Below are 17,266 nucleotides of genomic sequence, written 5' to 3'. Positions count from 1 at the left end.
CTAAGAGGCAACAGTGTCACCTAACAGACTTACTTGGCCTTAGGAAAGAAACACTTTTGCCTTGGAATTTTTTTTTGCCTTGGAATTGTTACAGAGCTTAAACATGCAAATAATTAGCAAGTCCAACAAGACTTTCCAGTGAACAAAATGCTAATTTTAATTAACCACATCTGAAAAGTAAATTCACTATTACGCAAGTCACATGTAAATGAAAAGCCTTAAATCAGGTGGGGAGCATACTTGCAGACAAACACTTCTTAGCAAGAAATTCAAATGAAGCAGCGATTACCCTGTTGTGGCCTAGGTGGAGCATTTGCAAGTGGTGCACAAAGAACTGGCTATTCACATGGTTCTGGCACTCCTTCCTAGCTTCCTGCTGCTAAATTACATTAAGAGACTCTAAACATACTTTCTTAATATCCCTGCCCCCTGCAGGGAATTATTGTGGTTGCCACAAGAACATTACTGGATCATGATGGGGCAGGAAAAGGGCTTGGTACAATCCTGAACAAGCTATCCGTGTAAGCATCTCTGGGGTCCTAATTCAGCCTGCTGTCTCTACTCAGCAAAATATGTAACCCCTCTGTTTAACTTACATACAGGGTTAGGTAAGATGGACTGCAATGAGAATGAACACATTTTTAATTTTCCCAGTGATGTCAGAGTAGCGTTGAAGGTTACCACAGGTTGCACAACTGGGATTATAGACAGCAAGCTCTGCAAAGCATGGACTGAATTTTTATTTTTCTTTTCCTAAAATAACTCCAAGAATTAGGGTCAGAGTTTTATCTGTGGCTGACAGCACTACCGTTAAATAGCATTGCATCTGCATACAAATAATGGCATCCTAAGAGACACAAACAGAAAGCCACACTACTGGAACAGTTTGATCACTATACTACTCTGATGCCAGGCAGTGAACTGCCATCAAGTTCAAATTAAATCATTTTCCTGTTCCTGGGTCCCAATTTGCCCTCAGCGTGTTTTTTAGAGTCACCATTCTTAAAATTTGTTTACTAATTCAGGGCAGTACATGCAGCAGAATTAACTCACACAGTGCTTACATCAGAGAAAAATGTGGCTATATCCCTGTTTCTGAGTTTGCTTATGATATGTTTACCTGTAACATGCACATTGTTCAAAGAATACCCTTTAATAATTGAGTAAAAAATACCCTCACCTCTATTCATGTTAGGTTTTCCAACTAAGTGTGCTTGCCAAATTGTTATACTTAAAATACAAACAATCAACCTTCAATTCCAAAATCCATATCACATGCAAGACATTCAACTTAGTGATGTTTGCAGTAATTCCCAAATCTGTGATTCAGCTACACCAGTTGTGAGCCATGGCCCATCTTCATGCAACTACCCTGGGGTGGGATCAGGTTCCTCTTTATATCCTTTTTGAATCCAGCTTAATTCAGAGCCTTACTTGCTATAAATTGATCAATGGAACTAGATCAATTTGCATTTAATGAGGACTTTATCCAGAAAAATGTCATCTTCAGGAACTGCAGGAGTGTACATGTATGTGTTGGTATAAAAATACACATACATGTATCTTGCAATAAAAATGGGAAATCCCAGCACAAGGCAATGATATTTCTAAGGACTCTCTTCAGAAAACATGGAGCACCCTCAATCTGCGCAGTTTCCATCTATCAGCTTGTAATTATAGCAACTAGAGAAAAGGATAGTGCTCTGTAAGTAACAACAGTGCAGGATTACAAACAGCAAAAATATGGGTTTTCAGCCTTTGGCCTGTGCTCTCTCAGATCATCTTTGCCCTGGCTTTTTACTTTGATCTCAGTTGGTAAAAGTTTCTGAGAGATTTTTTTGTACATCTGCAAACAGAACTGTGCACAGATCCTCCTTCGCACTGAATCCCAAATCAGACATGAACAAGGCAAAGCAATTACATTTGTTTTGCTTATGGTCAGAACTGCTCCTTGCAGCTTTCTTTCCCTTTCAGGGCTCTTCCAGTTACCAACTTGGGTAAAACTGACCAAGCTTTGCACATAGTTATCTGTATTCTGGGACTCACGCTGTCAGACTTGAGCATGCTTTTCCTGTTCAGGGTGTCTTATTGATTTTTCCTATGTCCCTTACCAGGTACTAACTTGTCTGACAGAGCTGAGTAACAGGAAGGAGGACAAAAAGTCCATTTTAATTTCCTCTTAGAGGGATGAGGACTGACACTTCCATTGGGGGCTTATTGCTCAGGGAACAGTGTTGCTCCAGGGAGCATCTGGAGTGAACTGAACAACGCCTGGAAAATACTTGCACAGTTCAGGTGCTGCGTGTGAACTGGGCAGTTCTAGGGGTGTACAATTTAAGATTTGTTATTTTAAAGGGGGCCTAAGAAGTTTGAACAGCCAGTTATTATTCAAATTAACAGGAACAGTGTGTCTAAATCTTCCAGGTGACTTTAGAAATTTCAGCTTAAGATCTGTTCTTTAGCTCAGTAGATTCTCCTGAAATAGAGAGACTGCACCTTGAAGCCATCACTACTTGAGCTAAGGATGAGGGGGACCTAGAAAAGCACAGCTAGCAAGAAAATGTGACAGCTTCTGTAAAGTACTAGTAGGAAGACCTGACTACCCGATTCCTTCTCCCACTGTTCCAGTACCCTGAAAGGAGCACTTTCAAGCCACGTGAGGCTGCATGGTTTTGCTCCACAGGGCTATCTAGCTTTAGTGACTCCACCAGTTTCTTATACCAGCCATTTCTTCACCCCTTCTAGGCAAGACAGGCAAGCACAGCAGCTTTGTCAGATCTCAGAAAAGACAAGCGAGGTTCTAAAGCTTGTTTGTTCAAAAAAAAAAAAAAAAAAAAAAAAGAGTAAATTATCAGAGTTAATACTTCAGTTTCCTCAAGACTGCAGACAGTAAACCTGGCGTATGACTGGCTCTCATCATCACCATGAATGGTTCAGATTAGACAGTGAACTACAGATTCACAAACTGAAGGAACTGAGATATGTTTATGCAATGTTCTGTCATCCTTCATGTTTATTTTTTAAATGTTCAAAGATGTTCACGACAGAACTCTGTGTCTGGTGTGTTAGTTGTGTATATTCAGGTATTTCATTCACTTGCTTAATAACCTGTAAAGCCCAGTTTTGAAAAAGTATTCTGACATCCCAGTAGTAGCTAGATACCTGATATCTTTAAACATGTAAGTCCACATTTTTGTTTTATAAGTCTGCCTTGTAGGCAAGCCTCTCTTCCCCAGTGCCTGGACTACTATTGTGGGTTGCTAGTCAACATGGACCTCACTAAAGCAGTCAAGGTCAACAGTACCATCTAGAAACAGATCAGAACTTCTTGACTACACTGAAGAGATTGGAGCTCCCCTTCCTCATAATTCCTTACAATTTGGAACTCTCTGAGCAGTCATGAGAATCTCCTGGCACTCTAATCCCATGACCATGGAATTTTTATTTTTATCTGATGCAGACAACAGACACTTTTCTTTCACAGATGCATCATGACAAAAATTAAAAAGTTACTTCAGGCTGGCTCAGAGATCAAGGGAAAACCTCTCATATTGCTACTGTTGGATTCTGTAAAGGCTTCAAAACAGCCAGTGCCTCCAGCACTTTGTCACAGTTCCTCAGGTCCCTTCTCAGCTCTGATGATGCCTGGTTCTAGGCTTGCAAAGTAGTTTAAGGGAACTCAAATCTGTCTTTTTGTAAGATACATCTACTAATATTTACTTACATCACAGATAAGCATGGCATATGGAATAAAGCTTAACTTACTAATATTTGGAGAATTATTTGAGGTCCTTGATTTCTATGTAGATCTGTTTATTCATACACTACACGGAGTACAGACTTGATCTAATGCTCACTCAAGTTAGTTACTGTGACCGACATCAGATGGGTAGATGAAAATGGCTCAGGCCAGGAATGCCATGCACTATTGGTTTCCCATAGGATCTACGCTAAATGATGTTTAATCTTTGTAGTGTTGTTCTGCAAATGGTTGAATTTCACTCTGAATCTTGCTTTAGAATTAATAATGTCACTTATCTCTTGCAAGTGCAATATGAGGAAAGAACTGGGGAAGTGAGGACGAGGTCCCTGGTAGTGACTGACACAGACAAAAAAAAAAAAAACAACAAAACAAACAAGCACAGTACCCTTGCCCAGCCAGAAACATCATTTTGCTTACCATACACACCCACAGAGCTGAAAAACAATCTGAGTCTCCACAGCACATTCCAGCTTTGCTGCTTTTGCAGTAGGAACTTTCTTTTTCCACTCCAGTTTCTGCTTCCCTATATAACATAGGCATTGTGCCCTGCAAACAGAGAACAAAACAAACTTTGAGGTTCCTTTAAACTAACACAACCATTTCATCCCTCTAGCACATGCCTGTGCATAGATTCCCATTCTGCAACTGATATTTATTGATCTAGATTCATATGATCCAAGAAAAGCTTGACTGCATTGCCTTGTGGTAAAATTATAAGGGGAAAAATTGGAATGTGAGGGAGAAGGGAGGAGGAAAGCCAAGCTTTTATAACTCTTTGTAAACCTGGTTTATGTGAGCTTGGCCAACCCAGGGTCTAAATGATCTGTTACGCTTAAGAAGTGGATGTGAAAGGCAGCACTGTTGCTGAGCTGCTGGTGCCCCACAGAATCAAAACATTTCTGCTGAGCTACAATTTAAACAGTCATACTCCAACTAATTATGGGAAGCAGCCCCTGTGAGGAAGTATGCTTTCCTTCTCAAAGCACTTTACCTTCAGCAAGTAAACAGTCCTAAGTGTAATATTAAAAGCACTAAAGTTTATATGCGTTTTTTATTTTGTGCTAATAGAGCAATTAAAAATGCACACCATCTCAAATTTGCATTTTCATTCTACAGAGGTTTCAATGCTTTCCTGCAGATTCAGGGCCGATCTGCAAATCACTACCTGTCAGGAGAATACAGACTTCTCCTGCCCCTTTGTGCTTCCATTAACATAAAAAAAATCAACTATTATGGGTTCTCTGTTGTGCCCAGTTTCTGCTTAAATTACCAGGTTGCACATTCCCTGATGATGTGCCTTGCTCTGCCACAGGACTCCAAGGCACCACCTACCAGCTGCATGCATCCAGGTCTCCTCCTCCCTGTCACCTGTTCCTCTGCTGGCCATTAACAAATCTGCTGTATTTTACTCATCCTTACAGACTACAGAAACAACCTACGTAAAATGAGATTCCCTAAAAACATGAAACCATATCTAGATTCAGATCTGCTTTTAAAATCTCCATCTCCTTCCTCCTCCATTCCCACAGAATGCACATCCCTGTACACCTGGCAGATAAAACCATGTTGTTAGAAATGTGTAGACTTTCTGACAGTGCTGAAGTGACTGTGGGAGATTAAAGGGACTTGTGCTGGCAATCAGGTAAAGAGTCCAAAGAAATGTTGGTGATCGTAAGAAACCTGTATGGTGGTGGACAGAAAGGGGGAACACTTATTCCTTTCTAGTGAGTCCATACAAAGAATTGCCAAGCTAATTCATGTGTCTATTAGCCCCATTTTCCAAAAGATACATCCACATAAAGCAAGAAGATTTAGCAAGAAGATTTTTCAAGGTGTTCAGCTCCTATTCAGCATCCTTTACATTTATTCATATTCTTGGTAAAACTCAACAGGATCTTTTATCTTACGCATATACCTACAAAGGTGCCTGACCCCTGAAAATGTGCAATCATTTCTGGATGTATAAGCTCTACTGATCTGAGATGAATTCTTTCAATAATGTGCTCAAAAGCTGAAAACAAATTTTAAATTACATAGGGCTTTCACACAGCTTTTCTGCAGAGAATTTATCCATCATAGAAAATAACATCTAAAGGTCTGCTGAAAAAAAAAAAAAAGTTAACAGGAATTAATTCATGATTTTATTTTTTTTTTTCTCTAAACTTTATGTAGGTTAGAATCTGAAAAGAAATGGTCTGAGGCTCAAAACTAAGGTGATGCTCTCCTCACAGGACCATCTCCTGTGTCCAAAGAAGTAATACAGGATACCGTAGAAGATGACATGCTGTGAGGATGGTTAACAACTAGAGCAAACTTCTGAGGCCACAAGTGTATTTTTCATGTCTCAAGGTCTTCACCTGAGCACTTGCAAATATGCAGACTGGAAGACAGGCTTTAGTAAAGCAAAAAGGTTCTTGGGATTAATGCTTAAATAACCAGATGAGATTCTCTAGCCTGCTGCACCGACAGTCAGGCTTGATCTAAGGGTCCCTCCTGGCCTTAAAATCTGTAGATCTAGAATTACACACCACTATAAAACTTATGTAAGGGAGGAGAGAATAGAGGCCAAAGAATTACAAAGAGTATTTATAAGCCTGCTACAGTCATCACTAATGTACATATAATTGGCAAAGTATTTACATCAGAGGCCAGTTGTAACACATACGTTTATTGAAGGCTTGCACGTTTCATTATAAGTGAATTACTGAACATATCTAAGCCATTTATAGTGAACTGTGGCAAACCCTAAAATAAAGTAAACACATGTGCACAAGTTATTGATGTGGTATGGCTGTTCTGATATTTAAAGGCATTATAAATGATTTGCAAGGCATTTAATAAAAATGACCTACATGTATATAACACCTTTTATCCTGAGGTATCCCAAAAATTCTGTGCAAACCATACAGCCTGTCACTGCACTCCTCCAGCCTGACACCAGCATGACTCTTGCGAAGCCAGCCGGGTTACAGCGCCTTCCTGCTCGGGTGAAGTGGGACCCGTCCTGTCCTGCACAAGGGGGATGGCGAGCTGAAGGGCAAGCAGCAGCTGTTCCCTAAGGCTCACAGGATCTCAGTACTTAAGCAGCCATTGGATCATCTGACCTTTTGTATTACTCAGGACATCAAATTTCACCTGCATATGTCTGAAATGAACTGAAATGGCTTTATTTACTTTGACTAAAAGTATCCTTGTTGAGCAGTGTTGCAGTGGTCAGTAAGCCTGCATCAATTCAACTGTATCAATTCAACCACGTTCTGTTGTATACTTCATCAGGTATCACTCAACTTTTACCTAGTTTTGCTGGGTGTAATACCAAGGCACCGTGCTTATAGAAACAAGACTCCTGAAGAGTCAAACACTGTTCATAATTCCATTAGTGTCACTCATTTGCCCACCTTTTGTGAGCGGGTCCTTTGGCACCAAGTAAAGGGAAAACAGTGCATGTAGGAAGTGATCCCATGCATGCCACTCACACGTCTGCAGCTACAGCTTCCTGACAAAAGCTGGTTTGCAGCTAAACAGCCTGTAAAAGAGGCAGAGAATCTGGCATCTTTCTTTACATGTCTAAGCATAAATACCCTCAGCTGCAACTCTCAAAACTCACTTCATAAGCTTCCCATTGGTAATCCCTCTCATGCATTTTTCCTGGTAATAGGAATATCCAAACAAATCTCATCAATTCCATGTACATATGCAAGACGAATTCTCTATGACTGGTTGATATTTCCATTTTGGTCCCTTTTTACCTTCTAAAAAGATCGCATTGGCCCTCTTTCTTTCAGCATTGCACTGACAGCTCTTGCTGGGTTATGGTTGTTTAGAACAACATCTAACTCCTCTGAATTTCCACAACAGTGTCTCATGGCATACAGAAATACCTGACCTTCATAGCTTGCAGTCTTAAAACTCAGTTTGCTGGAAGAGCACTTGCCTAGACGATTTTATCTCTTTGTGACAGAAACTTGCCTTCTTCTTCATTTACCATTACATTATTCTTTATTAAAAAAAACACCTGTTATTTGAGACTATTTTATTAAGAAGTTTGTTGAAGGAAATATGAAATGTTATTGGATCAAAAAATAGTCTGTGGGGACCCCTCCTAGTACGTCTTTAAAAAATAGATGAGATTTGGTTTTGATGCACCTTTTAATTCACTAACAACCAGTGCAATAGGACCCTTCAGCCCTGGTCTCCAGCTGCGGCTTGCAAAAGACAGGCAAGCAGGGAGGGAACTCCCACAGCTCCATTAGGTGCTCCCATTTGCTGCTTGGAGGACTAGGGCTGGATGGGGGCAGGTGGAGGGACACTGTAACAAAACCTACCCCAGAATGCAGGCAAAGCTATTAGTAGTAAATCGAAAACTTTGGAGGAAGCCAAGTATGCTGTCTTAGAACACTCCTCATATCAAACATCAACAACCTTATTAGCTAGGGATAATGGGTTGACTTAACAAGGCATGCTTTCCAGGAAGCCATACTACTGGCAAGGATTCCATTTCTCAGTTCTTTGCTGGTGCAGTTCCAAATTAACCATGCCATTATGTTAAGTACAACTGACATTAGGCTACACGCTTTTGTAATTTTCTAGCTTTCCTCTTAATCACTTTTAAACAGTGGAACTACACTGGCAATCCTCCAGTCCTGTGGAATTCCTCAGTTTTCCAAGATTTATTAAATACCCGTCCAACACCACTGTATAGCCTGGATACATTCTTATTCAGCACCAGCAAAGATACAGCACTTTCAGAGAGGCAAAAAAAGGAATAATTCTTTTGCACAAAGCTACGACACCTTAAGTCACGGTGGAACTGAACCAAAAAAAAAATGCTCTAACACTCCTGAGAAGGGCATCATGGCGTCTTCAATTGACACTAAAAGGAGGTAGTTTTCAAGCTTTTCTGAAACCATTACCTGGAGCAGCCCAAAGCCCATAAAGCTCTGGCCTCCGAAACATCAATATTTTTTTCCTAGCATGAGAGAGACTTTTCTAATAAGACTTCCAACCAAGTACTAGCACTCCTTTGAGAGACTGTCTTGTGATAACAAAACATGACTGCTGGTGTACAGAGAGCTCAAAATGAAAACAGAAAACCAAACCTCTCCATGTTTTTCAGATCTCTTATGCTACTCCCATCTCGTTCACATCAAAGCAAATCCTAGCAGAGCCAACATACCTGGAGTGATAGGAGGTGCTGTTACCGAATTTTAAGGGGAACAGATTAGAGATGTCTGTGTCGTGCGTTTTTCAAACACAAAATGCAGGTCATTTCTTAGAGCTTTTTGGATCACAGCTACATAAACAACTTTGCTGCTATGCCCAGAAGGGCTCAGATGTCTAGCAGGTAGTAAGAACAAGCAGCTGACAGATGCAGGCAGGCTTAGAAGGGACAGGAACAGGAACTCCTTATGCTCAGCTGTAAAAGGAATTGCAAAACGGAACTGCAACCTCAGAAACCTGCTAAATGCTAACAGCAAATCATTGAGGGACTCAGAATGTTCCCAGATAAACATTTTCTCCAGTGCCAATGACGACTAAGAAGTTCTTGCCCTTCTCTGCCCCCAGCTCTTCTCAATTGGATCACTGAAATGGATTGAAAGGTTTTATTTTAATACAACACTACTTTGATTCTGATTTATAGAGTAGCTCAGCAAACCACTGTGATGTAACTGAAGGTTTGGAGCATGACAGCAGGCGAAGAGAAAGATGGGCTAGAATGAAGGTGGGGTACCAAACCTATATAATTACACCCATGGCACATATGCATCTCCTGAGCTTTGGCACACTGCTTAATACCATATTTCAGTGGTGTCTTCTGGACCTATGTTTGCTGGGCACTCATAGGAGAACTCCCCCTGCATTCAGTGGCCTTTAAGTCAAGCCCCAGCAGCAGGTATTGCATGACAAAGATTGTACACCTTTCTCACTAAATGATGTTTTTTATAGAAACAAAACACCATTTGGAAAACAAACATTTAAACTCTCCAGAATGTAGATCTGCCTAATCATTGCTATTGTCGCATATTGTGACATTTCTACCTTTATATTTCAATTTTTACCTTTATCTCTCAATTTTACACTATCCATAGATATATTATGCAGCTTCATATGGTTTTACAGCTGCCTCAGACAGACTATGAAATCTCAAACACTTGTTTAGACTACGAGCTTGTTTATTCTGGACTATGATGACCAAACACACTCTCTGAAGCTAATGTGATTAGCTTGGCCAAGCAGATTAGGAAAGAAGAATGTCAAGAATTCCTCTTCCAGATGTAGCCTGCACCGCTCACAACTTTCTCCAGTGGGAGCACGGTTCCCAAGCTCCACCTAACTTCATGTAGGTGGAGAAACTTCCAAGATATAAAATCAAGGAAGCAGAAGGAGAGGTGGGAGAAGGCACAGATTGCCGTAGACTTGTTCACACTTAACAGAATTAATGTTTACTGATACAATGGAACCTAAAGAGGCAGCCACATCATTTAATGTGTTAGACTTGCAGACCTTTGACTCTTTTATGGTTAATTAGCCTTTAGCTTAAGAAAGCCCCCAGGTCATAGAACTTCCATCAGCTCTGAATTCAAAGCTTTGCCCTCTCTCACCCTGGCAGTTTACAATGTAATGATGATTGATAGCCAGATGAAAGCATTAGCTGGGGCCTGTCTTTTTGCATTGTGCTGGGAGAGAAGTGTAATGATCTATAGCTGCAATGGTTTCAGAAGCCATTTTGGTTGATTGTGACCTTAATTACCCACTTAAGCAGGCTTTGGCCAAATTGATTTTATACTGCTTTATACTGCAGCAGGTTAAAAATTAACCCTGCAGTCTTAGATGCATTTTACAAGGTCTCTACCCCCTTGGTACCTAAGAAGCCCCTAGTCAATATGATCTCAAGCTGACATCCACGAACATAAGTAAAAAGGAATGATACCTTTCAACAGAGACAGATTTCTACTCTAAGACAACACTGAGTCAAATACTTATCAGTTATACTCAAATGACCAAAGACCTTCTTATATTTGGCTAGTGAACAGGATGTGAGCTGGACTCCCAAACAAACTTTTTTTGCTTAGTCCTAGGAATCAGAGGCATCTCTGAAGTGCCCCCAGACAAGCAGCAGTAGATACTGTTGACATGGGCAAGTGGTGGCTTTGTTGGCCAAAGTGGCATAGAGACCGACTGGCAAAGTATTTGGAGCAGGCAGCACCACAGTTCTGCTTAAGAAGTCTAGCCTTCCCCATATCATTTAAAGAACATCTTGTATGAAATCTTTCTAGAAAGAAAAAAGGAAGAAAGGATCATAAAGACACACTATCCAACCAGACAAATAGAGCCCTCCGAAACATGCCAGGGCACAGGGGTGAGAAACATGGGAATTTCTCACTCTGCACTCTTTGTTTTCAGTGTAACACTCAGAATTTGCTAAGACTGCTATAGCAGGACTGAAACTATGGTCAAGCCCATACTTGTCGTACATCCCATGTGAGGACAAACTTTTTCTGACAGAGAGAACTCTGGTATATACTGCCTCGTCACGCAACCTTCCCTTTGCATCTGGACAAGGCATGGTGACCCATTCCAGATTTGTTCTTAAAGTTCAGCCCATGGGAGCAGACAAGATTTTGTAGAACTCTCCCTACAGTGCCTTAAAACCCTCTTTCATAGGAGGAGATCAGCATCTGCACACAGTCTGTGCTCCCATGGGAATGCTGAGGAAATCCACAGAGCCACAGGCACTCACAGAAGGGTTTGGGTTGGAAGGGACCTTAAAGCCCATCCAGTTCCAACCCCCTGCCGTGGGCCAGGACACCTCCCACCAGGCCAGGTTGCTCAAACCCCATTCAACCTGGCCTTGAACACTTGGGGCATCCACAGCTTTTCTAGGTAACCTGTTCCATTGCCTCACCACCCTCATAAGTAAAGAATTTCTTCCTAAAATTGAATCTAAACCTACCCTCTTTTAGTTTAAAGCCATTTCTCCTTGTCCTATCGCTATATGTCCTGTATTGCTATCAGGTGTCTATTGAGCTCTGGTCCTAGTCCAGCTGACTACGATGTACTGCAGATGTAGCCTAGCTCCCAGGCAGGAGGTACATATCTTATGTACCATGTAAGTCCACAGTAGTTGCCATTCCTTAGCTTTAGCGTAATCTATTACTCAAATTTTTGCTGTAAAACACCCTAAACTGTTCTTACAATTCTGACATTTTCCAACTGGGATAGCTGGCTCCCCCCAGGTTAGAGGCTAGGGATCAGACATCATGCTCACTCTCAACTGTAACCCTTCACAGAAAGTTATCTGAAGGTCTCATACTTGCCCATGTAAGGCCAAAAGGAGAAATACATCAGGCAGAAAGAATCACACAATGCTCAGCTTACTGACATACCAAAAACAGCAAGACACGTTCCCAGACAACTTACTGGAGCAACAGGGAGTACAGAAGCAAGAGAACACGTGCAGAAGGAAGGACCAGTTTTGTAGGTATGGCTTTGTGAAGTGGCTGTTGCTCACTGCTAGGGACATGATGAGGTGCTGGTCATCCAAACTCACTCCGTAGCAATGACACTCCAGTCAGGGCAAGTGTCTGCACATGCATTTTCATTAAGGCCTTGATCAGAGTTAATATCTGCTCCACAGAACAAAGTATGCTTTTGGCTTGCACTCAGCAAGCTCTGGATGATGCTTTTGCCACCTGTGCTTTAAGGAAAGCACTTTCTGCTCTGCTTTATTCCACCAGCTCCCTGAGACAGAACAGCCGCCCGATGTCAGGAGGAGGCCTTCCCCAGCCGTTACTGCACTGCAGCTGCATGCCAGCCCCTGCAGCTGATGCTACTTCCAACTCCCACCTTAACTTTCAATCAATTCATTTTATTCCCACCATCTTCTACTGTATTTTTTTTTTTAACTTAACAAGGAATATCTCTAAAGCTAAGGACCTGAAGCAAAATTTGTGAACTTACCTTAGAACTGAAAATGATTCTAAATCTATCATTTGAAATACTGGTGATGAGGTTTGCACAGACAGCTATGAGATTAAGAATTGTGAGCGCTCTTAGCTGTGGACTCTTGATTTTGCATGGTGCAGTGTCTTTGAAGCCTAATGTCTTTGTTCATCTAGCTTGCAATAGTTAAATTTGCTATAATTTAGCTCAGCTGTATATCTAGTTTCTTTTGGCCCTCTATAGCAACCACCTGAATTTGATGGCACTTCCCTCTAGCTCTTAGTCAGAGATGTTTAAACCTTAGACAATTGTCTCTGTCATGGCTGCCTTGAAGTAATGAAAGATACTTGTGAAGCTGATCTAAACAATCTACCCAGACTAAGAAAGCTTTTGTTAACATTATCGCGGGCAGAGACACAAAAGGTATTTTGATGGCGTTCTCTTGGGCTTTTTTAGGCAACTCAATACAGGACCACCTGACCTCCACTGGAAAATGACTCCACTCAATTAAAAGACAAGTCCCTTTGCATCTTGCTGGTGGAACCCCATTAATGTAATGTGCATCTCTAGCCCTCTCTAGTGATCAGGCCACACGGAACAGCTCTTGAATGCCATTTCTTCAAAACAAATTAAAGTAGTCCTCACCTAAAGGAAGAGATATATACGTAACACACATATAGGTCCTCATTTTAATTCCTTGAAATAGCCATTCGTTTCTTTTTAGATCTGCCAGAGGACACTGACATCATCTTGCTCTTCTGTTTCTAAGTTAAAAGTGATCCACTTAGCACGCTTATTTCCTGGAGTCAGTATGGGACCCTGCAGCAGACACATGCAGATTAATCTGCCTTTATATTGGAAATGTTTTTATTTAAAATGCAGTTTTTAGTTAGAGTGTTCTCACATGTGCTATTGCTTCCTCCACATAAAAGAGGGCGCTTTGATATTCCCATTCTTGAAACACATCACCATGCATTTTAATAATCCCAGCACAAAACTGCTAAAGTTAAACCAGCCCCCTGGCCTCTATATTGTTTGATTATTGACACATGCAGTGATTCTGAAATCTGCTTGTGACTTTAGCTGGATGCGATGAAGAACAGATTTGCTTAAATTCTTGGTGACAGAAGTATAAGAAGGATAAAGGAGAGGTTATTTTCCATCACAACTGTTACTTGCTTAAAAGAAAATCTCCCCCAAAGCAAAGTTATAATATGATATCTTGGAAGAACACTACTCCATTCTTCATTCAAACACCCTTTAACTCCACACCAGCAAGATAGAATCATATTAGCTAGCTAAGGACTCTGAAGATACCGATCTGATCGTTTTAAGTTTCACTGAGGCTAGAGCTGGGAAAGGTTAAGATGCACTTCCCCGCAAGAGAAGTAGAACAAGTTAGCTGCCAGGGCAGCCAAAAAAGCTATCCATAGCGTTGATAACGCCTTATTGATTCAAACTCCTACTTTGATGAAGCCACTTTTTTTTTTTTTTTTTTTTTCCTGCAATCCTTCTGCTGCGGGCTGGAAAGGTAATGCCAAAGGAACACATTTGGCAGTTGGAAAAATATTCCATGAACATAGGAACATTCAGCAGAGAGAGAGAAACGGCTGATTGAAACCAGATGAAGCCAGCTCATGATCACAGCTTCCACTGCTGAATAACTAAGTCCATGTAAAACTGCCAGGCATTCCCTCTGCCATGTGAGAAACCCCAGGGAAGAGCAGGCCTTTGTCTTCTTCCGACACATGCAGCAGTGAGGATATTATCAACTGACAGAAGGTCCATAATATCCATCACTCCCTTTGGCTCTGGCGAATATTAGTATGCCCTGCCACTTCCAGTCATGGGCCAATTATCAGGAAATCATTATGCTAGAAGCCAGCCCTGTTGATTGCAGATCAACACCCCCCGAGGCACCCCCCAGTGCTAATGGTGTCTACATACTGGGATCTTCTGTTCTTTGGATGCCACACAGGGGAAATACCCTTGTCAAAAGCTGTAGTGAAAATCAAATGCAGCTGGGTTTAAGTTTTTATCACTGAAGAATCTGATCCTAGTAGAATTAGCAGACAGTATGTATGTAGCTTGGTAGGCAGAGCACTAGAGAGAAGCTCAGCAGTTTGGTTACACCCCCCACCCTAGATTATGGGTCTTTAAATGATCTCGCAGATGTCACCTCCTCTCTCTATGCTTCAGCTGCTGCATGAAGAGCTATGCTGGTACCAAACTACCTAGCTTTCAGCTCAGGTACTGATGTTCACACAAATTGCAGCCACACCTTTGACTATAGGCAGGCACACTCTAAGATTTGGGAGCTGAAATCTTGTTCTGTAGAGTACTGTGTAATGGTTCATGAGGAACAGTTCTAAATGCTACTGCAGCACAAATGATAATGACAACAGCAAACACCTGCTGGCAGTTATACAGAGAAAACCAAGCAGCTAGTGCTTCCAAACACCTGTGAGGGTCAGAGTCAGGCAGTGAGACTTTGAAACTTTCTCCTACAATTAATCGGATAGCCTGGTCAAAGCTAGAAAATCAGGCATCTAGCTGATTCAGAAGATTACAGGATCATACCCTTTAAAAATCACTGTTCTAAACATCTTTCACTAACAGCATGAATATTTGGGACAGAAGAAATATGTCTCCCAAATCTGGCCCCTTAAAATGGTGTTAGCAATAACATGAAAAGGAGAGCGAGAATGTGATACTTGTCAGAGATGTCCAAGGGCCATACTCACGACATTTCCATCAGTCATACATATGACATTTCCATCAGGGAACAGCACTCCACAAAGATTTAGTACCAAACACAAAGCACTTTGAAAAAGAAAATCGTAACGGCTGGAACATTCCTCTGTGTCTTCCCCTGTAAGTGTCAGCCAAGAACATTCCCAAACCTTGTTGATGTACTTCCCACTGCAGTTTTAAAGAAGCAGAGAGGGTATCCTCACAGATGTCATACCGATAATTTGGTAAACAAAATATGAACACAGGAATTCAGAGTTTTACGTAGAACTGGCACCAACCTCTAATACAGAGATATGTTCAAGTGAAAGAGTTACATGAATTATGTCACTGCTAAGCCACATTGATTAGGAAGAACCACATAAGTTGATCCGTGGGTGACACATGGTCAAGACAGCAACTCCATGGACAGGGAAACAAGGCGGCAACCCTTCCTATTCCTGCTGTTTCTACCCAGCAAGTTCTCAGCTAAAGACAACTCCAACATTCACAATTTCACAGTAAAACTTTGCTGTTTTAGGCAGTATTGAGGTGCTTCAAAATACCAGCTAAATTATATCCAGACAAACCAAACAGCCCTGTTGAGTAAATGTAATTCATAACATAGGCCACTCGAGGGAGTGTATGAGTGGCAGATGAAAAGGTCAAGATGATAACTTACTTGTGAACTATAAACAACAATTTCCTTATTGAAAAATAATAAAACACTAGTACAATTACCAGAGTACTATGTTCTGTGAAGGTCAGACAACATCAGGCTTCATCAAATGATCCCATAAGAGATGCCTCTAATAATTAGAAATCATTTGAAAAATGGTTACGCAGCCTGAGCCACTGGGCTGAAGCCCACCTTCCCCTTGGCCTGCAATCACATCGCCTCTGTTGGATGACTGCTGAAAAGGAGAATGTGCTGAAAAGGCTGTTTGACACTTTTGGCTTCAAAGTTTTACTGATGGAAAATGACTTTTCAATTGAATACATTTTCTCTGTGGAACTTCAGCTGCAGCCAACAATTTTTATTTATTACTTTCTGCTTTTCCTTCATTTGTTTATGCATTTCCCACATTGAAAGAAAGGAAGTTAATGTAAAAAGACAAATCAATTCTGTCTAACCTGTTCTTTTTCAGATTAAAAAACAAAACAAAACAAAGCAAAAAAAAAAAAAAACAAAAAAAAAACAAGCTATTTGGAAGTGAAACAAGCATTTTTCACACATTCAGACTCTCACACAAAATACATGTACACTTGCCTGTTTCATCTGACTCTGCTAGAAACAGAAGTTACTGTGGGAACATGTCTTGGAAGGTAAAGAGGCTTACACTGCAGGTGCACCTGGAAACACCGGCACGTGGGAAGGGCCCAGAAGATGATGAAGGTACAAGCAAGGGGACAGCAAGAGAGGTAAGGGGATACATTAGGGACAGTCCCTAATCCTGCCTTATGAACCCCTTAACCCAGCCTTCTGGCTACAAGAGGGGAACAAGCTGTGCTATGCAAGGAAGCAATAGCTCACGTTCTTATTTGGTCAACTGCCACCACCAGTTGCATGTACAAGTGATCGCATGCTGTTGCAGAAGAAGGGACAACTAGCAAGACAGCAGATGAAGCAAAGGAACAAACTCAGGAGGTGTTCAAGAGAAAGCTGCTGAAAGTTACAGGGCTAAAAATGCCCAGTCTTTTGCACTCTGGTGATGTTTATTTGTCCTTACTCACCACAGTGGGGGAAGGACAGGAGTCACATGCTCAAACTCCACTACAGATCTCCTCTCCAGTCTCAGAAACATCTGGTTTGTATGTTGCAAAACTTAT

General features: G+C 41.2%; 1 protein-coding gene across 5 annotated transcripts in view; it reads right to left on the bottom strand.

Annotated features, from left to right (window-relative positions):
• The window catches only part of LOC311439871 (uncharacterized protein), an 85,609-nt gene that overhangs the window by 19,223 nt on the left and 49,120 nt on the right, over positions 1-17,266 (bottom strand). For 2 of the 5 annotated variants that reach the window (XR_014695049.1, XR_014695050.1), the window contains one exon: positions 4,181-4,309. Coding sequence is in view for 1 of the 5 variants with exons in the window: in XM_084526103.1 (XP_084382229.1) it covers positions 4,181-4,309; positions 12,725-12,756 (161 nt within the window). In the remaining 4 variants the exon portion in view is untranslated. Of the gene's footprint in view, positions 1-4,180; positions 4,310-12,724; positions 12,907-15,450; positions 15,570-17,266 lie in introns of those variants that run through there. The other 3 variants (XR_014695051.1, XR_014695052.1, XM_084526103.1) reach the window with 3 other exon arrangements.

Source organism: Aythya ferina (assembly GCF_964211825.1).
Source record: "Aythya ferina genome assembly, chromosome: 7".
In the NCBI taxonomy this organism is placed as follows: Eukaryota; Metazoa; Chordata; class Aves; order Anseriformes; family Anatidae; genus Aythya; species Aythya ferina.
The sequence above is the reverse complement of the archived record's forward strand: the minus strand, read 5'-3'. Positions and strand labels throughout refer to the sequence as shown.